The following is a 27618-nucleotide window of genomic DNA, read 5'->3' on the forward strand; positions in this document are numbered from 1 at the left end:
TAAATATAAACGTGCAAGTCTCATTGGATTATATATCCGAAACACAGGGTGGTTTATTCTTAGCACGGGATCCCTTAAATGACATTCCCTCTAAGGTGGATGCATGATGCCAGTTTATCAAAGCGACTAAATATGCAGCACACCAATGAAACGTGTCCTATGGGAACCCCTTTTTGTATGTCGAGGTGAGCCTAAAATGAAATAGATTCATGGTGCAACTGCGGAACATTGAATTTAAACGTGTTATATCAAATAGGGTAGGCTCCTAGAGAGTACCATGCCAGAACTCTTATTTCCTGGGGCTTATTAATGCAATGGAGACAAAACCCAAAACAAGTTAGTTCAATCAGATAAATACACATAACACATTTGTAGCAATTCAAAGAGATAAAGCAATAAAAGGAATAGAGGGGTTGGATCCCTCCCCTCGTGAATAGTGTCCCTAATAGGGTAAGGCAGACTCTACCCTAGGTAAACTACCATGGATGCATGAGGTAATGGCTCACTAATGCATCTAGACTCGATAGGTTTTAGGTCCCTGAGCCTTCAGACTTGGAAACCAAGGGTCATCAATCCCAAGGTTCTTTGTCGGTGGCTCGAGCGATTCCCCAAACATTGCTACGCACACGTCGTATCACGGCTACATGTCTGGGTGAATCTATCAAAAATCCTCAACCTTCGACTAAAAGCTAAAGGCTATTAACCCAAAGCTTAAAGCGGAAGATTGAGTTACCCCTCGGATCATGCTACGCACACGTCGTGTCGTGATCACACGTCCAAGTGGGTCTCCTAATCCTAATAGGGTGGAGTGGCGTGACAAGCCACTAAAAGAAAAATAAATGAGGGATAAAAAATAAAACGTATGCACATATGCTAGTGCTTTGTTTGGAGGGGAGGGATCGAGAACCAACGCGAGACTCTAGGGTAATATCCCCCCATCCCAAAAATGCAATCGCGAAACAAGTAACAGTAAACAAATAAAAGAACCATCCATTCATCACATACATAGTGTGTAAAAAGCGATTATGCGTGTAGTCGATGCAAAAAGCCCTAAAAGGAAAAAGGAAAAGAAAAATGCAACCTAATACTCCAAATGTGATATATAAGAAGGTTAAAAGAAGAAAAGGTCGACTAAATCGGATGCTCGGACCCTCTAAGTCTCCAGTGGAGTCGCCAACTGTCGCACCTCATTTTTTAAATAAAATAAATAAAAGACGAGTTTAGAAAAATGGCTTTTGATTCAATTTTTGATGGGAAAATGAATTTTTGATTTAAAAAGAAAATGAAAAATATGGGTCTAAATGGGACTTGAAAATGCAACGATTTGACCCAAAATATAGTTTAAAAAGAGTTTTTTAAATGAAAAATGGAGTCGCCACTTGGTATAGAGTTAAGGTGTACCAAGTCACCTAAAAATGAATTTTAAAAGAAAAAAAATTAGAAAACCCTTTTTAAACGACTCCAAATCTACGAAAATCAGAGAAAAAGATTTGGAAGTCACATTTGAAGAAAGGGAAGGCAAGGATAAGAATCCAAGGCACCCTTTCAACCTAGCCAAGGCTAGTTGCGCGATTTAGTCAAAGATTTTCTTATTTTAACCTAAAGATTTATCACATTTGGATATACTATATGAATGCAAATGTGAGGACTCGTAAAATTTACTTATTTAATCTCCTATTTCTAGCTTATTTAATTATTTATTTGGTCTTTTACTCCGAATATTATTTTCTAAGCTCTTGAGACCTAATTACATGGAAATATAGTTTCATTATATTTTTAAAATGACTTGTTTCAAAAATTAATTTCCGAAAGCCCGATAAGTGAAATAGTGCACGTGCATTTGGAACGATAGCCGATTTGAGGATACACTGAGCTCGAAGAATTGGAGATACATGCCTTAGTCTTAAAATAGGAATTTTAATGTTTAAATACTCAAGTGATAGTTATTAGTACTATCGTTATAAGAATTTCTCGGAAGTTTCGCGTTATTGCGCTTAAATTGGAGATACGCGTTTTCACACGCGCAATTTAAATTGAGGAACTTTAGACCCTTATTTTGGGACAATTAAGAGTGAATAATATTTATATGAATATAAATGCATTAGAAGTTTAGTACACTAGTGAAACAAACGCGAGAGGAATCGAGCACAAAACGCGTGCGTGCGCGCACTTTTTGCGGTTGACTTTTGTGCACCCAATCCTTAGTCATTAAGCTTCCTTTGGAAGCCTCATTTCAGACCACAATTTCTCTCTCTTGCTCCCTCATCTGGCCGAACAACAAAGGAGAAAAACAACTCAAATTCCATCCAAATTTCTTCACCAAATCTTCTCCATTTCACTTCAAATTTCAACCACTCTTAGCTAATTACTTGGAGATTACATCAAGCTAAGAAAGAGGGCTGCTATCCACGGTTTTCTTGAGCATCTAGGGGGCCGAAATTCTGTCCTAGTTCATCAAGAGAGGTAATGGACGATCAACTCCTTGAATCTTAGCTTACGGAAGCTCTATTACACGTATAAACTCTTGCATGCATGTGGGTGGTCTTGTTTATGGTGGATTTGTGTTGTGTGGGCTCTATGAACTCCCACTTTTGATGGAAGGACTGATTTGATGTTGGATGATGAAATTAATGGTGGTTTAGTGCTTATATTAGTAGATTAATGTTGTATTGTTGGTAGAAAATCAAAGGAGGTGCTTGGAGCAAAAGTGACCGTTTTACCCCTGCCTTGTCCGACCGTTTTCGTGCCAGATTTTGAGATTCTAATGAATTGATTATGTTGTTTATCTATTATTGTAAGTGTGTACAAAATTTCATTGAAAAATAACATGATTTGGTTGGTCAAATGAGTTGATTTCCAAAGTTAGCAAAACTGGAAAATGAATCCCGTATTGCCCAGGCAGTCATTTTGTAGCGGCCATAACTCTTTGTTCCGATGTCGAAATCAAGTGCCGTTTGCGGCATTGGAAACTAGACATTCCTAGCTTTCCATCGGTACCAATTTCACATTCTGGTTCCACTTGAGTGAGCCACACCATTCGATTGAATATCACTGTCCTGTTTCGTTGCTCTCCAGGAGACAGGACAGAAATTGCTACTTGATGCTCAAAAACGAGCTATTTGTGAATGGAATTTGAAAATGGTTTCTTCTGAGAAAATTCAGCTTTAGAAGAGAGCTTTCCAACGCCATCAACCACGCCCAATTCCAAGTTGAATGGAGTGAGTTGTGGCCAAAGTTTGAAACTGCTACAGTGATAGAATTTTCCACTTGGACAGATTTGTAACTAACAATGATTTGGGACTTGTTGTTTTGGAAACTTTGATGTCCGACATCTACCAAACTTTAGATTAGATGTTCCTTGGACTTTGTTTCACAAATAAACCAGATTTGGGTTGGTTGCTTTGGACAAAATGTTTAAAAAGGAAAGAAGAGCTAGAAGACAGTTTTACCTTGGGAAATTTCCTGAACTTTGATGGTTTAGTTAACTACCTTCCCGTGTGAATTTTCAAATGAAATTTGATAGAAGAGTAATCCTCATATGGAGGTTTAATTGTACAAAATTTGGTAATATTCTAAGACCATTTTGATATGCAAATGATGTCACAAAATTCGCTCATCGAATCTGGAAAACTTTTCGTTTTCTCTTAGCCAAATGGTCAAATCTGATTTGGAGAGTTTTATTTCTAGAATTTGGATGTCAATGGTCTTTAAATTGATCAGTGGATGTTTATGAACTCTTGGTTTCAATAATGGAGAGATTTGGAACTGATTTCATGGTACAAAAAGTTTGTAAACGAAAGAAAAGTGAGAAGGTAGTTTAGCCTTGAAACTCTTCATAAACTTTGGTTGTTTTAATGACTACCTTACCGTGAGAGTTTTTGTACGAAACTTAGTAGAAATGTTGTTCACACATGGAAGATTTAGTGTACCAAGTTTGATGTATTTCTAATGCCAACTTGATGACCAAATGATATTTCGAATCTAGTTTTAAACCTGGAAAATAGCCCAACAGTCTTAACTTTTTCAGCAACTTGGAGGTACTATATCTTGGTGCTGGAAACTCCATTTCTCGTTCCGCTTGTTTTGTTATACTCTTGGATTGCAACACTAATTGATTTCCAAATTTCAAAGGTTAGTTCAAAACAAGTGAATTTTGCCGAATTTCTAAAGTTGGCCAAAAACCAACTTAAATCTGTCTTGGTAATTCAAGTTACCAACTTTGAGCCAAAATTTGAGTGCCTTTCACTTACATTCGTGGAAAAGTGTCTTCTAAGAACTTTTAGTACTTTGAAAGAGGATTCCAACAGTACCAAGTTTTCCAATTTTGGACTTGTGGAGAGTGAAATATGATTTTTCAAAAATTACTTGTTAAATCTGGAATTTTCTAACTTAAAGGAAACTAAGGGTTTCAAACCCTCCATTTTCCTTCAATATCATTTGATCATTTTATATTTGATTCCAGAGATAGAAATCATATTTGTCTTGTGTTTTAAAACCCACTTTTGAACCTCGAGTTACACGAACTGTTAGACTCGTCTCCGCGTTAATTTCTTAGATTGTACTAGTGTACAATTTTCCTCGATAATTAGAATGATTTTGAGTGGTAGTTGATTATTGTTTGCTCAGGCACTCAAGGGGACATTCAAGAGGATCTCGGAGCGGACACCTAAAACGCTTGTTTAAGAACTACTCGCTTGTTTTGACTAGGTGAGTGTTCCATATAGGAATACGTAATCGAATAAGTCTAGGACACGCTTATGTCATGATTATTAAGTGTTAAGTGCTATATGTTAAGTATTTGCCACACTCATGCATATTTGAATAATGTATACTTGAATTACTCGACATGAAACACCTGAAGTATGTATATTTGAACTATTCGATATGAAACACTTGAAGAGCATATTTACGTGACTACTTGAACTATTCGATATGAAATGCTTAAAGAGCATACTTATGTGATTACTTGAAATACTAGATATGAAATGTTTGGAGAGCATATTTACATGATGTGTTTAAATGATTAATTATGCTATGACAGCATAAGTCGGTTGGAGTGAATCTCCTCGACTCTTACGTGGTGAAAGTGAAAAACGGCCAATGGCGGCCTATTGAAATGACATATGTCTACCAATTAACCGTAATTACTACCGTTAACCGTTAACCGTTTACCGTTTACCGTTTACCGTTAACCGTGTTTACTTACCGTTTTCTAATCTATTTGGTTACTTGCTTACTTGGTTATCTGCTTACGTGATCACCAACTTACTTGGTTACTTGACCACCTGACTACTTGATTATCATGAATCACATGTTATATGAAGCTGTCCATCATTATTAGGCGAGTGTGTACTTTACCTCACTCGACCTACTCAAATGATGAATTTTACCTTTTGTCGAATTACTTGGTTACCTGTGCATGTTGTAAGCTCTAAGCTGAACTTGGGCCCTGCCCTTGGTTACTGACCTACTCGAGCTAGGACTGGGCTCGGTCGGGTAGGTTGGAACCCTGGGCCACCGTTTCGGTATACTCGAGTATTACCACTGGAGGGATAAGGCGATGGCCAGACCGTACCGTGGGGATCAGAAGTCATAAGGTGCAGATGACCGACAGAGTTCCACTGGAACACCGTATCCTACCGTATATGTTTACCTTGTATCATGATAATTGTTTCATGCTAAAATGTCAACATGAAATCCTGAACTATGCCTGTGATATGCTCCATACCTGTTACCTGACCAATGTACTTATATCATGATACCTGTCTCATGATAAATGTCTCATACCATGATAAATGTCTCAAATTACTCGTACAATGATTATCACCTCATGATAACACGCCATTGTGTAACATTGAACCATGCATATGATATGCCCAACTTACTTGATTTATTTGAACTGTTAGAGTGTATTGGAACCTCACTGGGCTGTGTAGCTCATCCCACGTTGTGGTTTTCTTTTACAGGGTTCGAGACCAAGGGTGCTCGTGAGTAGTACTAGATTGTTTTCTTTTGAAAACTTTAAGTTATATTATAACGGATGGCTATTGTACCCTTTTCCGTTGGGTTGTATTTAAGCTTGGAAGCTGCATAATTGTAAGTGTGAGATATTTGGAGTACTTTAAGTATGTATTGAGGTTACTTAAAGTATTTCAAACTTTTGAATGATGGATTGTAGTGAGTCCTGGCGAGAGCTGGGCAAGCGTCCCGCGGATACCCTTTGGTTCGCCTTAGGGAGAAGTGGGGGCGTTACAGCAAACCCTCGACCTAGGAGGGTGTCGGGGGGTCGAAATGTATCTTCAAAGCTTACTTGGTACCAATCACATTAATTGTGACGCCCAATAAAGACTCTTCGAAGAAGTCACGAATAATGCAAGTCATGAGACTCGAAAGAAAGAAAATAATAATAATATACAAATGTGTATGACCTAAAGGAATGCATCATGTCGGGTGCAGGGGACTTATACTCATGACTTTCAATGTTCCCTTTAATAGAGGGAATACGAGCGTGCTAAGGCTAGAAAAGCCAAAATGGTCCATATCCCATATCCAAGGGGTTTTTCCTAATCTAGTCAAGCAAATGTACTAATCCTAGGTCTGATACTTAGATAAAATGCAAGTCTAATGTCATGTTTCATATAGAGGGGTAAGGAATATACATATAAGGGAAAATATGGGGGAAGGGATATGCGTATAAGGAGGGATTGTCATGATAAAAGACCCTAAAAGGTGAAAAAATATGCATGAGAATGTAATGTAGTCATACAAACATGATCTAGCGTAAGAGGTCCCTAAGGGTCTAGCATTGGACTAACCCATGTCTATGAGTTCTCACTAGCGTTAGACTAGTAGAAAATCGGAATGAAGGGCCACAACTAGCGTTGGACTAGTGTGGATTCGGAAAAGGGGCCACAGCTAGCGTTGGACTAGTGTGGTGACGGCATGCATTTATTATAGTCTAATAAATCAGATAAAGCATAATAAAGCAAATAAACACATAAATCACATAAAGCACATAGCACATAAGCATGATATCTAGATGCAAGAACCTAAGAAAGCGATTAAACACATAGGCAGACAAACATGCAAGCAAACTAAAACAAACAAACAAATGAAGCCCTATCTATTACATTGGGAGGCCCTACTACAATCTAAAAGGGGAGATAGGGTAAATAATTAAAATAAATAAACCCCCTAACTATTACAACTCGGCAACTAAATGCCTTTCAAATGATTGGAATTGAACTAAAACAAATATTCAAAACTTAAATAAATAAAGCAAATAAATAAAAAAAATGAAAACATTCAAAGAGCATGCAATCGAACACGTAAAGTCACCTAGGGGCACGTAAAGTCACATAGTTGCACGTAAAATAAGAATAAAGGATAGAGTGTACCTCCCTTGAGTTGTGGCCCTAATGACACAAATTTAACTTATTTACCCTCCAAAACAAAAAAATGTCAAGGCATCATTTTAACTGAGAAAATTAAAGAAAATATGCAAACACAAACTCACTAGATCATAAAACCCTTAAAATGGTGAATTTAGTGTAAATTAAACGAAGCATGATGGTTAATTGAAGCAAGCAAGCAATGAAGTTGCAAAAATTAAAGCTGCCAAGAACCAAATTGATGAAATTATTCAATTGATTGGGTCCTAGTAGCATTAAGGAGGCTTGAGGGGTTAAAGTGCAATTCTTGAAAGCCATTTTGCATGCAAGTTCCATGCAAAAACCATGAAACAAGCTTCTACAAAAAAATCCTACGCTATGAAGCTTCAGCAACCGAGAATGAATCAGGTATCCTCAACCAAACATCAAAGCTTTTGATTAAGAAATAGCTACAACACTACCATAACCCAAACAAACAACAATCATAGAAGAAAACCATGCAAACTCTTAAAAACTTTATGCAGGCCTACGGATGAAACTGCTGCAACAAAACTTGCTGCATTTTCAGTCAGCCTAGACGTAATCATGCGAAGGAGAAGGGATAATGAAATTAGCAACTCAACTCAAAACTGGGAGGACTTGGGATAATGAGAAGGGAAAAACGCAGCTTCATGATCTAAGCAACGTGACACACAATTTCAACATCCCAACAAACCAAAACATAGAAGGAAAATCACACAAATGCTGGAGAAAATTCCAGCAAGCATTCGGCAACCGGATTTGTTCATTTTCCAGCAAGGTGTTTGATCATAGTTCAAGTATTGCAGACTCCAAACATACAAACTCATCACCAAAACCTTCCCTTTCTTTCCCTTCAAACCAGATTAAGCATGCAACTCAAGTGTAAAGGTTCAAAGAGCAGCCACGGAGAAGAAAACAACACACAAAAAAAATGCAGCAGCTTTTCCTTTGCTGTTAATTTCGCAACTTCAACTCGCGTACGTTAAAGGCTGAAAACATTGCATTAAACTCTCCATTTATCCACCAAACTCACACACATATTCACTCACCCATTAATCAATGTTCAAGCATGGTTATCTTCCCTTAACTATCCCAAACGAAAATGTTCCAGGTCCAAGAAAGCAAGAACAACAACCAAAATGCAGCAAAAAAACCTTATTACTTTGTTTGAAAACGTTAAGCTACAACATTCAAGAAAACAACCCAATCTTGAACCAAAACCTGAACTCATCATGAAGATATGGTATTAACACGCAAGGGACAGCTTGAAACAAACATGGCTCAAGTTATCACAAATAAACAGCAAATAACAACGAAGATATCAAACAGACTACCAACTTCAGTATTCAAAAAGAAAAGAAAAGCTGCTGCATCAAGTCGATTGTTTCAAGCTTATTGCAGCAACCTGTGGTTCCTCATACCAGTGACTAGAGAATGACTCAATGTATCTAAAAACGAGAATATGAAACAAGGGAAAGGGGAAACGTCCTATGAGCTTTTGGGGCACCTCAGTGTAAAAACGACCTGACCATTTGCCAAACTTCAACCCAAATTTCAGAAAAACAAAAATATGAATCAGAAAATGAGCATGAAAGGAAATCAATGACTTATGACCATGATTTCCATCAAGAAGGTTATAAACTCAGCTTTGGCAATGAAAATGCAAGTAAAAGGGCATCAAACGAACAATCAAAACTGGCCATAACTCCTCTCGCATACACAGGGCTTCACTAGACTTATTCCAAACAATTAAACTAAACTACAAGTCACCCAAACAACGATCATCGAGCATGCAAATCTGGAATGGAAAACTTTGACAGCCAAAAATATCTCAAGCAACCTACCCCATGTCGAAATGGACAAAATTGCAGCAAGCAAACGAAGACTTGACACTCATTGGACTCCACACAACCCTCATGAATCACTGCCCAAACACATGACCAAGAAAATCTAATGTAGAAAGGCAGCATCTTTGGGCAGTATATCATGAACCAACGCAAGAAACGACCCTTCAATTCTCGGCCATATTCACAAGCTCAAACCAATAGTAGCACATACTTATCAAATACCAAACAAACCCACAATTCTCACGGCATCATAATTTATCAAACAGAAATTATCTACAGGAAAAAGGCAAGAAGAAATCTTACCGTGAGCTTTCTGATTCCGTTGAGCAGTGGTTTCACTCGGAGAACAGCCACAGGTGATGGTGGTGGAGTCAGCTAGGTTTCTTGCTTGGTTTCTCCTTTCTCTTGCTCAGCTCCGGAACCTTTGCCTCTTGCTTTCTAGTTTTTCCAAAGCCCGTAACTTTCCTTAGTTCCTCTACCCGAAGTCTTTTATTTTCCTTCCTAACCTATCCAGTAGCTACTTTCTTCAGCCCTGAAACCCTCTCAAAGCTCCCTCTTTTTTTACTTTTCTTGTCTTAGTTTCCAGTAGCCTTTCTTGCTCATCTGTTTTCCCTGTCTGACACTCAGCCGTCACAAGGATCCCCTAGCTCTTTTCTTTTTCCTTTGCTTTTTCCTATTTCAGTCGTCAATAGGCTCTCTCTTAGCTGTCTACCGGATCCTTTTCTATGGCTATCATCCCTTCTGTTTTCTGATCAACTCTCCCTCTAATTTTCCTTCCTTTGCTGGTTTTTCTTTCTTCCGTCACACCCACACTCCCTCTTGCTTTAGCCGCCCACCTTTCTTTTATCAGCCGTCAAAAACTCTCCCCCTCTCTCTGCCGTAGCTCTCTCTCTTTATCCCCCAAACCCTGATCTTCACGGCCCTTGATAAATCTCATTTCCCCACTTTTCTATGACCATCCGATCACTCTTCATCCCAGATGAGAGCTAGGTAGGATGAAGTCAAGGTAATCCAGGGGTAAAGGAAAAACAATGGGAAAATGGCGGAAAATGAAATGGGCTAAGCTGCATTTTTACTTCTGTAATTTTTTCGTGCATTTTTTTGCTTAACTTATAACATGAAGAAAGGGCTAGGATCCTATGCTTGTCATGGTTCGTGAGCTTGTTCCTTTTTTTTTTTTTTAACACATATTGAAATAATTTTAACAAAATAAATAAAACGTTACAAAATTGAATTCAAAAGAAAATAAACATAATTTTGTGAACATTTCTTTTTTTTTCCTCTTTTTTTCCAATAAACCTTAATACTAGAAAGTCTTAAAAAATAAAAATTAAATGACTAAATGAGCAACAATAAATATAGAAAAATAAATAAAAACTAGAATAAAATAATAAATAATAATAATCTAAAATGCTATAAAAAATTCCTGAAACAAAAATCATGAGATTAGTAAATAAAAATAAATAATAATTATCACTAAAAATAAAAATAAGAATAAATTAAAAAAATTTGGTGTCTACAACGTCCAAGAAAATGATAGATGGTGGAGGCTCTCCATCGGCGCCTCCCTCTATCCAGCAACTAATCCCCGAGGCAATGGGGGATGATGAGCAAGTAGGGGCAATCTGCCTCTCAAATGCTTTTGCGGCATTTGCGGACCTAGAAGGGGAGCTGGACCAGACATCAAAGTTTCAGCTCGGTAGAAGTCAATCGGTGGGAAGGCTCTTCCCAGCGCAGCGCGAGAAGACTGGAGGCAGGAGGAAATCATTGGAGCACGGCGTTGGCCCGATGGAGTCAATTGGAAACCTACGAAGCTTTCATGGTGGGCTGAAAAACGAATCTGTCGTGCTGAGTTGCTGGAAATATTCTCCCACGGGGCGCGTTCATCGATGCCAAGGATGTTGAGCTTCTCAACAATCTGGGTAGGAAATCTTGGAAGCCCACAAACTACGCCAAGAAGCTGCAGTAGTTTCGTGCACAAATTCCTTTTTCTTCCACATCCAAATGATTAGGCCGATCAATATAATGGTATGGAACATACGGGGTATCTCCTGGGCTGCGTCTCAACGGTTCCTCCATAAATTATACTCTCAGCATTCTGTTCGCCTGTTGGTTTTGCTGAAGCCACTGACGGACGTTGGACAGCTCGACATTATCTCCCGACATCTGCATTTCTCCAGAGCCCAAGCTTTCTTGGAAGGCAAAATTTGAGTTCTTTGAAGCAAGACTTTAACACTCGAATTCGAGGAACGGGGGGACCAACTGGTCCATATGAAGGCGACATGGGTGGGGATCACTCTTAACTTCTCAGCAGTATATGCAAAGTGCACACGGGTGGGGAGGAGAGAACTGTGGAGGGCAATGGAGGAGATTGCCAGGGGGCTTGACGGGCCATGGATGGTCGCGGGGGATTTTAACGTCATTTCCAAGGCAGAGGAGAGGCTAGGGGGAGCCCCCCCAAACTTGCGTAACATGGAGGAGTTCAATGACATAGTGTTTAACTGTCGCCTATTGGAGGTCAGTTTTGATGGCTCGACCTTCACGTGGACAAACGGTTCTATGTGGCAGCGCTTGGATAGGGCCTTAGCGAATGAGGCCTCGGGGAAACTATTCCAGACCATTAAAGTCTCCCACTTAATGTGCGGACGGTCGGACCATGCCCCATTACTAATTAAGTGTGGGAGTTCAATGGGGCGTGGCTCGGCATTCAGATTCCTTAACATGTGGAGGAGGCACCCTAAGTTCTTAGAGGTGGTTAGGGAGGCTTGGAGGACCCCAGTGTCTGGAAGAGGAATGGTGGGCTTTTATGTCAAGTTGTCACAGGCCAAGGCGGCCCTTCGAAACTGGAATGCGCAAGTGTTTGGGAATCTATTTCAGAATGTGAGCGAGGCAGAAAAAGACTTACAGCAGAAGGAGCAGGAGTATGATTTGATGCGGGACCCAACTTCGAGAGCAACATTGGGAGAGGCTCGGGCCCGTCACGCCCGAGCTCTCACCTTAGAGAGGGAATATTGGAAGCAAAAATCAACGGTTAAATGGATTCAATTGGGTGATGCAAACACGAAAATTTTTCACTCAGTGGTTAAACAGCGAAGGTCCATGAATTTCATTGCTCGGGTGAAAGAGGAGAATGGGCAGTCGGTTGAGGACGAGGAGGGGATCAAGGCCTCCGCAGCCCAGTATTTTGCGCGGTTTTTTTCTATGGAACGAGAGGGTAGATCCCCACCAGTGATAGATGGTACACTACCGACGATGAGCCTGGAAGAGAATAAGCTATTTCTTAGGATGCCAACAGTGGAGAAGCTAAAGGAGATGGTGTTTGCACTGCCAGTGGACAGTGCCGCAGGCCCGGACGGGTTTGGAGCGGGGTTCTACCAGGGATGTTGGGATATCATTCATCCTGATTTACTGCTAGCCGTCCATGATTTCTTCAAGGGAGCTTAGCAGCCGCGGCCCCTCACGAGTGCCATGATAGTCCTGATCTTGAAGGTGGTGGGGGCGTCCCAATGGAAAGAATTCCGACCCATTAGCCTCTGTAATGTCAGCTCTAAGATTATCTCAAAAATCCTGGCCAACCGACTTAACCTACTGCTCCCCAAGCTAATATCACCTTGGCAGTCTGGGTTTGTTCCAGGTAGGGGAATCACTGATAACATCCTCCTAGCCCAGGAACTGGCACTGGATATAGATAGGAGAGTGAGGGCGCCAAATATCATGCTAAAGTTAGACATGGAGAAGGGATACGACAGGGTGGAGTAGGGTTTTCTCATCTTTATGATGCGGTAGTTCGGCTTCTCCGAATGGGCAATAGATTTGATTTTTCGGACTCTGTCCAATAACTGGTTCTCGATCCTTATCAATGGCTCGCCAGCAGGGTTCTTCAAATCCTCCATAGGGGTGCACCAAGGTGACCCGTTATCGCCGGTTCTATTCCTGTTAGTCGCAGAGTTCTTGGGGCATGCACTGCAGCGGTTGTTTGCCCAGGAGATGGATAGGTACTTTGTGTCGGCAGGATCCCGAGTTTCATACTTGGCCTTTGCAGATAACATCCTGATTTTTTCTAGATGTTCGCGCGAGAGTCTACAGGCCTTGGGGAATATCTTTTAGCGTTACCAATCGTACTTCGGTCAGAGGATTAATGCCGGGAAGAGTTCGTTCCTTATCTCAAAGTGGGCATCGGAGGAGCAATGTGCGCTTGTGGCCTCGACACTGGGTTTTCAGAGGCAGAGCTTCCCTCTCACCTATTTAGGGCCACCCGTGGCATGAGAACGGATATCTTGCGTACTGTTTGATTCGGTCATTGCAAAATTGAGAGACAGATTGCTCCACTGGAGCACACGACTTCTGTCAATAGGGGCTAAATTGGTACTGCTGCGGCATGTGCTTAGCTCGATTTTAATGTACGTACTACAAGTGTTGCAGCCGCCGAAGACGGTATTTGCTAAGTTGGGAAGGATCTGTAATACTTTCTTATGGGATAAATCGAGGGAGGCCTCGGGCATTTATTGGGTGGCATGGGAGAAACTTTGTTACTCGATGGAAGAGGGAGGAATAGGTTTGAGGTCTTTCGAGGATATGTACTCAACCTTTGCCTGTAAGCTTTGGTGGAGGCTGAGGCAGCGGGAGTCTGTCTGGGCACAATTCATGCATGCTAAGTACATACGGGGGCGGCATCCCATTAGAGTGCAGGTACCGAGGCCTCCTTGGTCCTGGAGACACTTGGAACAGGTGCGAGAGAGAGCGGAGCATCAGGTCCGATGGTGCATTGGGAGAGGGTTTATAGATTTCTGGCACGATCGGTGGCTCTTGGATTCCCCACTGGCAGATGTTGTTGCGATGGTCGACCCCCCCATATGTTGGTGGCAGAGTTCTTTGGCGGCGACGGATGGAAATTGGATAGATTGAAAGAGTGGGTCCCTAGTTGGGTAATCTCATTGATATGCGACATCCACATCTACCCGGAGCAAGAGGATCGTATGGTTTGGCTGGGGTCGACAACAGGCGAGTTTTCACTGAAAGGGGCCTGGACCTCGATATGCCGACGCCGGGAGCCGTCGGAAGTCTATTGCGTGGTGTGGAATGGTGTGGTGCCTCTGAAAATTTCATTCTTTGTTTGGCGGCTTGTTAGGGATATACTACCTCTGGAGATGACACTTAAGCGAGTTGGAATCCCGGTCGCCTCCCGTTGCCTCTGCTGTGGGCAGCAGGAAGAGTTGTGGAGGCACTTATTCATAACAGGCCCGGTTGCTGCCCAGGTATAAAGCTACTTTAGAAGGAGATTCGGTATTATTGACTCTACATTTTCATCTGTCTCATCTATACTACTGGCCTGGTCTTCCTCTAGCACGGGGGGGAAGATGAGTCACATTTGGACGGTGGTCCCGCTGAGTGTCCTATGGAGTCTGTGGAAAGCCAGAAATAGTGCTAGGTTTGAGGGCACGTGATTCGATGGACCCACGGTGATTACGATGGTGGACCAATTGATTGGGCAATTTGGTACAGCGGGGGTCCTCTCGGCCACGCATTTTCGGGGAGACACTGAGGACCCATGGGCGGAGCTAGTGCCTCGAACCATTCGCCGGCGGTGTGGTAGAGCGGTGTCTTGGAAGCGCCCTCTTCCTATGTTCTTCAAGTTGAACACGGATGCCAGTGTAACCCAAGGGAAGGCGACTGGGGGGGCATCCTCAGAGACTCCAGTGGGCGGGTTGTCTTCACATTTTATAAGGAGTTTGGGGACACGGAGGTCCTCACTACAGAGGGCTTGGCTTTATTAAAGGGGCTCTAGCTTTGCCAGGATCGGCAGGTCCAGGGGCTCCTGGCGGAAGTGGATTCTCAAGTTCAGGTCCAGTTGATTCAATCAGAGACGGTGTCGAAGTGGCCTTTATGCAACACATTGCTTCGGATACGCCATCTGTTGGCCTTGCTGGACTCTTCAGTGGCGTACATCTTTAGGAAAGCTAACTCCTCAGCCGACACGATGGCTAGTTTGCGCTGGGGGTCTGATTTCGTTTGCACATAGCATTAGCAACTGCCGAGTGTGGTCCGATCGTCTGTACTTCTTGATGCTAGGGAGGTCTTCTGTGTCCGCCATCTTTCAATAGTGCCTTAGGGATAGTTGTGAGGACTCGCAAATTCCTTACATATTTCTCAAAAATTCCCTTTTATTTGAAAATTATTTGAAAATTATTATTTCATGTTATCCATAGTTCAATCACCCTAGAAAAGTGCCAATGACCAGAGGAAATTAGGGTTTTCCTATTCGTTTTCAATTTAAGGTGAAATCGGATTTTTTTCGTGTAACCGCAGTATAATTATCCGGTACCGAGTAAGGATCAAATTTGGTGCTTAAGAGTGACTTTTAAGTGAGAAATAATATGTGATTAGAAGCAATGATACAAAATTAGTGAATTGGAAGAAAAAAAACCCTAGTACGTGCGATTTAAGAGAAAATGCGTCACACCGACGTGTACCGTGCACTACCGATTGAACCACCACTTGACCACCACTTTCTTGCCATACAAGTTTATTACTAATGGAGCAAAATATCTCCTCTCTCATGATGACATCTTGGCCGAAATTAAAGGGCTAAAATGCAAGAAAGGAAAGAGAAAATTTTGTGGTGGAAATCAAGCCAAGTGTTGGCTAAACTTGTGGACACAATTTGTTCTAATCTTCTTGTCTTCTTATAAGACCAATTAAGCATCATTCTTCCCCAATTTTCTGCTGCATAGCTGGGCTAGGAGAGAGAGGAAAGGGAGAGCAAGAGAAAACAAAATTTCTTCTTGATTTGCACCATCCAAGTGCAAGAAACAAATTCTAAACCGATTAAAGTGTGAATTGTGATCTTGGGAAGCTAGGGAAGCTAAAATTTTCAAGAGGAAATGAAGTGGTACTCTTGCAAGCTTTGTTTTGAGGTATGTGCTGTCTATACTTGCTATATGGATGATCTATGTTGTATCTAAGGTTAGATAAGTGGTTGTAGTGATGATGGGAGCAAGAAATCAAGAAAGGTTCCATTAACAATCAAAAATTCCAGATTTCTGGAAATTTCTTTCCCCTTTCTGTCCGGTTTTGTTTCTTCATGTTAGAGGCCGAATTGGCCTTAGATCAAAACATAAAAGTTGTAGAGAATAGTATTTTATAGTTTCCCACAAAATTTCAACTCAATCGGAGCAACGTAGCTTGTGAAAAGACGAAAATACCCTCACTGATCTAGGTTACTTTCCAGAATTCCGCGTGGACAGTTCAGTCTCTTTGGTTGTGTTTGATCACTATAATCCGTTCAGATTTAGCCAATTGTCAAAACATGAAAGTTTTAGTACCCTGTATTAGCTTTTCAACGCCACCAAGAACGTCTTAAACGGACCTCGGTAGACTGGGATATGGTCATTTGAATGCAGTGCGGTTAATTAACCGACTCATTGGATTTTGAATCTGTAAAGTGGGAATTTGACTAGATTGCATTGTAAATCTGACTGATTCATCTTCATGAGAATTGTATACATTTGTCATAGTTTTCATATGGCTTTGAAATTACTGGATTTGGAGTTATGTGTGCTGAGATCAGAGTGGATGAATCAAGACTACCACAGTAAACCTTGAACTAGAAAATCTGGGATCATTTTGATAAATTCGACCTAGATACAGGGTAAACTGGACTGAGTGGCCTTCTTCAACATTGTAGCCCTGTGTCTTAGCTTCGAAACGGCATAAGTTTCATCCCAATCCGATAAGTGTAACTCCGGTTGTGACCGTTATGCATGAACCCGTCAAAACTGTCTTTTGTCAAATTGCATTTCCGCACTTGTTATTACTTTAATTTTTGTTCTTATATTGTCTTGAGCCTATGAAATGGCTATTATGATGAGTTTGTGGTGCACATGACTTTGGGATTGGCTGAGAAAAATCATGAAGCCATAAATGGCTGAAAAATTAGGTAAACACAAAGGGCATGCTGCCAAAATTTTCGCCCGAAAGCTAAGTTCTATTTGAACTTGTATAATACTATGACCGTTTTTCCATCTTAAAAACATGATCCTTCTTCAATTGGAAACTCCAAATGTTTACTTACTCTTACCAAATAAAGAGGAGTGGTTTAGGATTTTCTTGAGTATTTTGTCCTCTCTTTTTCATGAATTTCATTAAGACAATTAGCCTATAATATCTACTTGAAAATGAGATAAGTTTCAACCATATAAACGATTCCGAAAACGGTATTTCTTAGTCTATCTAGTTGGATTTTGACTTGTCTTTAGTTCAAGTGTTTCCATTAGAAAATTTTATAACCCTTTTGAGTTTGGTTTTACGTATGGTCTAGGAAACCCTAGTTATTTTTGCCCACAGGTCCAAATGTCCTCGTTCCACTTTAAAGTCTTTTATACGTTCTACTCATCATTTGTCGAGCTTCTTTGATTGCACCTAATTGTTTGTGATAAATGAGTGGTAATATTCTTTTCATTTAATTTTAGGTTTTCTCAGTGACTAAAGATAATATCCGGAAGGATATTTTGCACGTTGTTGTGCGTAAATAGGTGAGTGTTCTATATACGTTTTGTTTCTATGACTATGTGGATTGTTGTGACTATGTGGTTATTTGTGAATATTTGATTAAATGTTAATTGTTTTCTATGATTTCTAAAATGAACTTTTGCTAGGCGAGTGTGTACTTTATCGCACTCGACCTAAATAAATATGAAATTTTCGGTGATTAAATGTTGAAATACTAGTTGCGCATGAATGTAAGCCTTTTTGGCTGAACGGGGCCCTTGCCCTTGTTACCGATCGACTCGAGCCAGAAGCGGACTCGGTCGGGCGATATGGTGACCTGGGTGAATTTGGTATACTCGAGTATTACCTTGTAGTCCGGCTAACGTCCGGATGGGTGGAGTCCGGCCAACGTTCGGATGGGTGGAGTCCGGCCAACGTCCGGAAAGGGATGAACGAACGAACGCAGGCACGAGGGTTTTACTTCTCAAAAAGGAAATTCTCAAATCATTGGAGGAATAAGGGGAAATGTCAAGGGAACGAACGAACGAACAAATAGCTCCTTGTGAGCCTGTATCCTATTAATGAATGTATTATCATTGCTTTATATTGGACATGTTTTCTGGATTAAATGTTATTACATGACTAATGTTCCTTGTTTAATTACTTGTTTATATATATAGAACCTCACTGGGTTTTTTAGCTCATACCACGTAAATTGTTTTCCTTAGCAGGGGAAGGCGAGCAAGGACGAGAGTTCTGTATAGTCTAGTTGATCTAGTTCTTTGTCCTTGCAATGGTTCTCGCCCTAGTGCTTGGCACGGGCTGGTTGTATGAGGAATGAGAACCCTCGTATATTCGATGTTTGTACTTGAATGGTAAACACTTTGAAGACTTCTAGTGTGTAGAAGTTTCTTATCTTTTACTTGAGCATCTATTGTCTATGGATGTATATACATGATACGAGTGAGTGAGTCCTGGCGAGAGCTGGGCAGGCGACCCGCCGAACTCTTTGGTACGCCCTAGGGTGAGGTGGGGCCGTCACAATAGTCCTCTGGATAGCTGTCCGCCTGCTGGCGCCCAATGTACACTCTATTGGTTTTCAATAAAAGAAGTAGTTGATTTTTAAAAAAAAATCATGTGGCCTTGCTTCTGTTTCATTTACATATCTTTGTCATTCACACTTTTTATTGCCATAATATTTTTATCTCTTTTCCCGTTGCATGAATTCTCTTTGTTAGAGTTGTTATCTGCTTTTTAATATGAAAATTTTGCTATCGCATCTATTATAAACTGTATGGCTTTTGCTATGAAGAGTCATCTTCTGATATGGGCCGAAAGCGCAAATATATTTCTAAAGATGAACGTCTTATACAAGCTAATCAGCACCGATGAAAAAGATATGCTAAGAACGTAGCAGAAAAACAGAAACTGTAGACACCAAATTTTTGGTGTAATTTCATTTACTGTTTATTTTTAATTTTTTATTTGTCGTGTTAGTTTTATTCGATTTTTAGTTTTTAGTTTATAGTTTTATTTTTATTTTTAAGTTTTTAGCATAGGATTTCTTGAAAAAAAAAGAAAAAGAAAAAAAGAAAAGAAAAAAAGGAAAATCATGAAAAAAAGGAAAAAGGAAAAGGAAAAAATAGCAATTTTGTTTTATTTGGTTTTATTTATCTATTTTAGTCATTTCTACTTAATTTATCTTTTATTTTTGTTTGGTTCATTTAGAAAAAAAGAAAAGAGCAAAAAACGATGAAAATGGGAAAAAAAAAAGAATTGGATTTTATACTTTGTTGTTTCTAGTTTATTTGTTTTATCCAAGGTTAATTAAATTATTTTGTTATTTATTTTTATTATTATCAATATTGTTTTAATTAATCTCAAAAAAAAAAAACGGAAATGCGGCATGCAAGCTGCGTATTGCCGCAGCTTGCAAACAGAGGACCAGGCAGCCCTTCAGCTGCAATTTGAGGAAAGATGTTTAGGGTTGTGGTGCCCATATAAATAGAAAAGGAAAGGCAGCCGGCAAAGGGGGGGAGAAAAAAATGGAAAAAAGGATAGCAGAAACAAAGAGAGGAGGCCGAGACAGGCTTCAGCAAAAAATAAAGCCGAGAAAAACAAAGAAGTTGGCGACGGACGGAGGGGCTGAAAAAACACGAACAAGCGGAAGCAACGGGCTTTAGAGCAGAGAAAAGAAAACAGGCAACGAGGAGAAGTTTTAGGGTGGTGAACGGAAAAGAAAAGAGAGGTCGGAGGAAGGTTGCAGGGGAGAGCTGGGAAAAAGCAAACATCAAAAAGGGAGTGCCGTGGAAGGAAGCTAGCGGTTACGGGCAGAAGGAAAAGAATGGGAAAAGGAAAAACTTCCGAAAGGGAAATTGGAAGCTTCAGGCCGAGGAAAATTGGAAGCTTCAGGCAGAGCAAAAAGGGAGCAACTGAGGAGGAATCTCGGGCAGAAAATGGGGCGGAGGAATTGCTGATTGCCGCTGCCAGGAAAGCGCCACTACCACACCGCCAATCCATCATTGCCGCCTTCGGAATTTCACCGAGAGAAAATATCGTAAGCTGTCCTCTGCCTTTCAATTTCTGTTTCTTTCCAAACACAAACGTTGGAAGCTCTCAAAAGCATGTCTTTTCTGAATTTGCTCATCGCAATGTTTGCCGGTTGTACATGATTGTGAAACATACATGCTATCTGTGATTGTTTGGACTGAATTTCCCTATGTTTTGAACAATTTTAGGGCCAATCATAACTTCAATTGAGCAAAAATCTGATGAAATTCTTGATGCCCCTAATCTGTTCGACGAAATGCCTGAGCTGAAAATTCTTATTGGAAGATGCCTTGTTTACATTTTCGTGTGGAGAAACTAGTTGAATTGGCCGGTTCTTTTCTTTACGATTAAGACATTTTGATGCATTGCTGTCTTCTACTTCTTTGCTTCCCATGTTTCCGGATTGAATGAACTCAATTTGAAATGGTAGGATAACAAGTTTGTGTGAGTTTCATTTTTTTTTGGGATTAGCCAGAGTTGAATTTTCTGGTGTTCATTTGCCCGCAAAGCAAAAATGAAAACAGCAGCGGATGGCTAATCTGTTTGGAGAAGATGACCATTTGATTAAATTCATGATTCCAGTCCCTCAATTTCCTTTTCCATTATGATTTAACCCCAGAATTTTAGAACTTCATAATTTGCCCCCTGAAACTGTTGTATTTCCTTCAATTAGATCCCTGTTTTGTTGCATATGAACCCCTCAAGTTCTCCCCTCATTCTGATATGACCCAAAAATTAGAAAAGTTGAACTTACTTCATCCTTTTGAATTTTAATCATCATCTCATTTTCTTAAGTAGCCTTTTGGGTTAGATTAATTCTTGTTTGTGGGTCATAATTGTGGCTTAATAATTTTGTTGATTTGTTTATCTTGTTGGGTTTAATGAAATAAATGTTTAGGGCAAGAGGATATTTTGTGTTTGGGTTTGAGAAAGTTGTTTTAGTTTATTTTGTTTGTTTTTTGGTTTGGGCTAGAGATTCATGACCCATCTGTTTGGTTGGCTAATTTTGGGTCAAAATAGTTAAGCTAGCCCATCTGTTTTTGCTTGGGTTTTCGGTTGGACTAGGAAAAGTTTGACCCAAACGAACAAATAAAATGACCCATTCCCTTTTTGTTCTGAATTTCCATTGGGCTGGGAAGCTTTGGCCCAAACAAATAATAAAATGGCCCCATGGCCTGGTCCATTAAGAAACCAGAGAACGCATTTGCAGATCAGTCCCTGTACTTTTCTTTAATTTCACTGTGGCCCTGGATATTTTCAACTACTTTCAATTCGGTCCTTACTTTAATTGCAAATAAGTCCTTGAACTTTATTTTTCTTTAATTTTGGCCCCAAAACTTTGCCAATCTTTGCAATCAAGTCCTTTCTTCTCTTGACTTCTTAAATGTGGGTTGTTGACATGATTTAATTGATTCAAATTCATGTTTATTTTTATCCTTTGTGATTATTTGTCAAATAAATTGGTGCCTTGACCCTTTTTATTGTTTTGAAGCTAATACCTCATTTACTCGATTTCCATTGCAAGGGAGGTAACTTCTATATTCTTGAGTTATTTTTCCTACGTGCTCCTACGTGTTATGTGAATATACATGTCTACTTTGCTTTCCTAGTCTTTCTTTAATTTCTTTTATTTATGTCATTTACTTCTGCTTTTTATTTAAGTTATTCTTTATGGGATATGTGTACACCTCTTGGCTTGTAATAGTTAGGGATCTAATTATTTTATTCCTTTTCCCCCTTTTAGATTGTAGTAGGGTCTCCCTAATGTAATAGATAGGGCTTGGAGGAGCATTCAATGAAGACCTATCGAAGTCATGTGCCTAGCTAGCAAATGTAATAGTTAGGGCTTTGATTGTCTTATGTGTCTTGCATGCTTAGTTACTACGTGTTAATTTGCTTTGTTAGGGCCTTGCATCTAGTCGAGCATGCTAAATGTTATGTGCTATGTGTTTATAAGTGTTTGGCATGTCTACTCGCTTTCCATAGCCTGAATGAATGTGATGGATGAATGTACGTTTCCACTAGTCCAACGTTAGTCGGAATTCATAGAATGGGCTAGTCCAACGCTAGACCCTTAGGGATTTCCCCTCGTTAGTACATGTTTGCATGTTCATTACATGTCATGCATTCTTTTTAGTTTTATCATTTTGCATGCCCCTCGAACCCCCTTTTCCCTCCATTTTAGGATTTTTGCATTTCATGCTAGTTATAGGGTTCATTTGCTTGAGAGTCCCCTTAAATATGGGATATAGACGAGTGTGGCTTTTTCTAAGCCTTAGCACGCTTGTATTCCCTCTATAAAAGGGCAAATTGAGTCACGATTTAGGTCTCCCCGTACCCAATATGCATGAATTCCCTAGGCTCATGCATTTTTAAATCCACTCTACCATTTTATACACTCATCACACTTTCATTTTTCATCCCATTTTGCACACGTGCACCTTTATGTTTCTTCACTTGCACACGAACACTTTTATCATCACTTGCACACATGCACTTCATATTATCATTTCACATACCGTACCTTACCCACTCATGTGCACATTTTCATTTACATATTTATTGTTTTTTATTACTTTTTCAAACTCATGTCCTCACATTGCATACATGCATTCCATTCATTTGCATCCCACTCGCATTATTCGTGACTTCTTCAAAGGATCGTTATTGGGTTTCACAATTAATGTGATTGGCATCACTCAACATTTGAAGAGAAATTTTCCCCAATACCCCTAGGTCTAGGGTTTGCATTCATGTAGTGCATCCAAATGTAATAAATTCTTTGGTTAAAACAAGAAAATCTTTGATTAAATCATGCAACTAGCCTTGGCTAGGTCAAAGGGGTGCCTTGGATTTTATCCTTGCCTTCCCCTTTGTCAAATATGACTCCCGAACCTTTTTCTTTGGTTTACGTAGACTAGGAGTCGTTTAAAAAGGGTTTTCCCACTACTTTTTCCTATTTTTCTTTAAAAATACATTTTTTTAGGTGACTTGGTACACCTTAACTCATTACCAAGTGGCGACTCCGTATTTTGTTTCAAAAAAACCCTTTTTAAACTATAATTTTGGGTCGAATCGTCGCATTCTCAAACCCCCATTTAGACCCATTTTTCTTTTAAATCACAATTCATTTTCCAATCACAAAAAATACATTTTTTAAACCATTTATTTATTTATCAAAAAAATGGGGCGCGACAGAAACAAATACAAGAGGCTACTAAATACACATGCTATGCCTATTTCTCCAGTAGATCATATGCTTGTTGATGTTCCTATTGATAATCATATATCACTTTTAGCTCTATTGAAAGCCAAGTGTATGTGCTTTCAAATGCCAGTTGTTGACCTTTGTGATCAATCAATCATGCATTCAAACTCGACAAATGATACTATTGATCAGAGTATTCTTCAGACTCCTGAACTCATTATTCTATATTGGCTATTAAATCCCTATGAAAACTCACAAATTACCAGTATTTCTTTTTGCTCTATCACAGTTCTTGCAGCAACTGACTGTGTGCTTTCTGATAATATCCTTCCTTCGACCACTTTTGAAACAAATATCCTACACCATTCTTCAGCGCTAGATTTAGGTAGGCTTACTAATTATTTTATCTGCTATACTGTTCTCTCTGATTAGTATATGCTAACAGCCATTAGTTTCATTCTCTTATGAATGCTTCCTTCTGTATTGTGGTCTCTTCTGTGATCTTGTTATCCTCTACTATCAACTCTTCTATCTCAAGGCTATCCATCAACCAGCAATCCGCAGCGTCCAATTGGTAGCTAGATATTTTAAATTTATGCATGCAAATGTGTGTATGTGCGCGTCTTGGATTCTTTACATTTTTTCTGTTCTTTCTATTAGTTAGAAGCACCTGTATTTCATATCATATAGGTCTGCATCACCCAAGAAGAAACATACCATTATTAGAACAGATACCACTTCAGCCAAGTGTTTTGCCAGAGGTTCCAGACTGTATGTTTTGTCGTGCTCAGCGATTTTATATGGAGCCACTAAGATTCTATTGTTCAGCGGGCAAAATTCACTTAGCAGAAACTCAAATGCCAGATAAATTAGTTCATGTTTATAAGGCAAATACTCCTGAAGCTAGAAAGTTTCGATTTTGCATCTGAAGTTACGACAATATGCTTGCCTTTACATCCTTGGGCGTTCATTATGACAAAGATTTAAGTAGAAAGAATAAAGGTATATACATATTCAGGGTACAAGGCTAGATTTATCACTTCATCAACCCATTAGTTCCTTCTAAAGATGAAAAAGCAGCGAACTTGCAATTATATTTTTATGATACATAGCATGAGATAGCAGATCGGATGGCAATTTCTAGCAAGTTCAGAGAATCCATTGTCTAGTAGCTTAAAGACATTCTTCATGATAATCCTTACTCCACTTTCATAAGAAGTTTGGTAGACCTTCATGATCTGGAAGATTATAAAATTTTCTTGAATTTAGATCCAGGTTTGGATAAAAGAGTTTACAACCTTCCTGCAGTGTCTCAAATAGCAGCAATACGGAATGAAAATGATCATAGCACTGGTGATGGCACTAGAAATATCTAGATCTTCATAAAGGTAGGAAGCAAGCGTATACTAAAACAGTGCTATGGATGTTATGATACGCTCCGGTATCCACTTATATTTACAAGAGGTGAAACTAGATGGCATAAAGGTATACTACAGATACCAAAATCGAATATTCTTAACCAATCATGTGCAACATGCTAGAAAGAAAACATTGTCTCAGTCCAGAATTGCTCACACATACATGAAGTTATATCTACAGAACAAAAAGGTATTAATAAAAATTGTAGAATTAATCATAGTACCAAAACACTCACTCACATTTATTTATATTTTGCTGCCTTCTACTCAATTCCAACTTGATATTTTTACTTCTTACAACTAATTACAATTCCAAAACATTGATGCACATTTACTTATATCTTACTTCTGTGCCTTTAGTTTCTAATTCATATTCTCACCCATTTTTGACAGTGACCAAAAAAAAAGAAGACCAAGAGACCAACAGTATCTTGCCGTAAATATTATACATACAAGTTTCAAATAAGAGATGGCGATGAGTCAAATCTATTACACATAGGATGACTGCTACAGCAGTACTCAGTAGAAACATATGTTAAGCTAGAGACATCATGCTTGGAATTTCACAGAAACAGGCAGCAACACTTGAGAACTGAAATTTATCAAGGATTGATGGATAGTATGACAAATAGTGAGACTTTGGGATCAAACATTGGAAAGCGAATTATTTTTCCCGTATATAAAAGGTCCCAGAGACTGTGTCGAAGATATATGGATGCCATGTCATTTGTTCAACGGTATGGAAAATCTGACATCTTTCTTATAATGACACGCAATCCGTCCTAGCCAGAGATAAAAAAATATTTAGCAGATGAAGATGAAATCCAAAATAGACCAGATTTAGTTTCTCGAGTATTTCGAGCAAAAATTGAATAATTAAAAGATGATTTATTCAAGAGAAATCTCTTTGGTGAAGTTGCAGCTTATACGTATGTGATCGAGTTTAAAAAATGAGGATTGCCACATGCTCATTTCCTAATTATCCTCAAACAAAGATCAAAGATGTTTTCATTTGAAACATATGATAGAATTGTCTGTGCAGAGCTACCAGATCCAAAAGAGTCATCCTATTTATATTCATTGCTAATAAAACATATGCTTGATAGACCATGCGATGCACTAAATCCAAATAGCCCGTATATGCGTCAGAATAGCAAGTGTAAAAATAACTATCCAAAAGATTTTTTTGCATACACTAAACATGTAAAAAACTCCTATCCTATTTACAGAAGGCACAATGATGGAAGAAATGTTGTTATCAGAAATCATGAACTTAATAATCTGTTGGTTATCCCATATAATGCATATCTGCTTGCAAACTTTGACTGCCGCATCAATGTCAAGATATGCTCTGCTATTGAAGTAATGAAATATATTTACAAGTACATCTACAAAGGGCACAACAAGATTATGTATCAGATCACTGCTTAACAAGCAGAAAATATCATTGATGAGATTCATAATTTTCAATTTGCTAGATGGATATGTGCTCTTGAAGCTATGTGGAGGATATTTGCATTTGATTTAACTAACATTCATCCATCAGTAATGACAATGCACTTACATTTGGAAAATTATCAGTCTATATCATTTACTGAAAATCAGGCATTACAGGATGTTCTTGCCAATGAGAGAAATTCAAGGACAATGTTAATAGAATTTTTCTCTATGAATCGAACAAATAAAAGAGCACAGGATCTCAATTGTCTGTACAAAGAATTTCCCTGATACTTTACTTGGGATGAAGGTGCCAGAATATGGATTGAAAGAAAACGTGGAGAGGTCATTAGCCATGTTAACACAGCACACCCCATTGAAGGAGAAAGATACTACCTAAGAATGTTACTTATGCATGTAAGAAAACCAACCTCTTTTGATGACTTAAAATCTGCTGATGCTCACCTAGAATCCTCATACAAAGAAGCAGCAAAACTTCGTGGATTACTCCAAGCAGACAATGGTTTTGATGAATGTTTATCTAATGTACTTGTGTACAACATGCCAATTTCCCTGAGACAACTTTTTGCTGTCTTACTGGTACACTATCCACCAACAAATCCAAGAACCATTTGGTTGAAATTTGAGAATTATCTATCAGAAGACATCAAAAAGAATTTGGCATTATCACAGCAACAAGTGCAAATTCAAGTTCTCAGACTCATTGACCAACATATCCAAATCATGGAAAAAGATATAAGTGACTACAAGCTCACAGACATTCCTTATCATCTGTTGTGCTCAGATAACTCTGCCAAAGAAATTGAAGCTGAGTACCAAATACCTATTTCTGACAAAGATTTGGTTTCGATTTCAATGTTGAATAGAGTACACAAATTTGCATTTGACAAAATAATGGAAAAGGTCAATGCAAATGTTCCTGTTGCCTTCTTCATTGATGGTCCTAGTGGAACTGGAAATCATTTTTTATAAAGCATTGCTTGCAATTGTCAGATCAAGAGATCATATTGTACTAGCAACAACAACCTTTGGTGCTACAGCATCACTATTACCTAGAGGATGTATGACACACTCTCGTTTCAAGATTCCACTTCACCAAGAGAACAGACAAACCTGTAACATCTCAAAACAAAGCAACTTCAATAAGCTTCTAAAGCTTGCAAAGTTAATTATATGGGATGAAGCAGCAATAGTTAAGAAATATGCAATTGAATCATTCGGTACAATGCTTCATGATA

The 27618-nt window shown here is 39.2% G+C and overlaps 2 protein-coding genes across 2 annotated transcripts; both read left to right on the forward strand.

Moving 5' to 3' along the window:
* Positions 1-11530: 11530 nt before the first annotated feature.
* Positions 11531-12703, forward strand: LOC140008713 (uncharacterized). Its single transcript, XM_072053566.1, has one exon. It carries the CDS (start codon positions 11531-11533, stop codon positions 12701-12703), a length of 1173 nt encoding a protein of 390 aa, XP_071909667.1.
* A 7387-nt stretch (positions 12704-20090) lies between these two features.
* Positions 20091-27352, forward strand: LOC113693561 (uncharacterized). The gene is made up of 5 exons (XM_027212092.1): positions 20091-20303; positions 25436-25659; positions 26152-26304; positions 26401-26627; positions 26670-27352. Exons 1-5 carry the CDS (start codon positions 20091-20093, stop codon positions 27350-27352), a joined length of 1500 nt encoding a protein of 499 aa, XP_027067893.1.
* Positions 27353-27618: the final 266 nt, after the last annotated feature.

Source organism: Coffea arabica, chromosome 6c (assembly GCF_036785885.1).
Source record: "Coffea arabica cultivar ET-39 chromosome 6c, Coffea Arabica ET-39 HiFi, whole genome shotgun sequence".
NCBI lineage: Eukaryota > Viridiplantae > Streptophyta > Magnoliopsida > Gentianales > Rubiaceae > Coffea > Coffea arabica.

Excerpts from the sequence above, each read along its gene's own strand:
- LOC140008713 (XM_072053566.1), top strand. The coding sequence starts at position 11,531 with ATGAAGGCGACATGGGTGGGGATCACTCTTAACTTCTCAGCAGTATAT.
- LOC113693561 (XM_027212092.1), top strand. The coding sequence starts at position 20,091 with ATGGGAAAAGGAAAAACTTCCGAAAGGGAAATTGGAAGCTTCAGGCCG. Across the intron at positions 20,304-25,435 it reads TTTCACCGAGAGAAAATATC|CAGTACTCAGTAGAAACATA; the intron begins GTAAGCTGTCCT and ends TGACTGCTACAG. Across the intron at positions 25,660-26,151 it reads GCCATGTCATTTGTTCAACG|AAGGCACAATGATGGAAGAA; the intron begins GTATGGAAAATC and ends TCCTATTTACAG.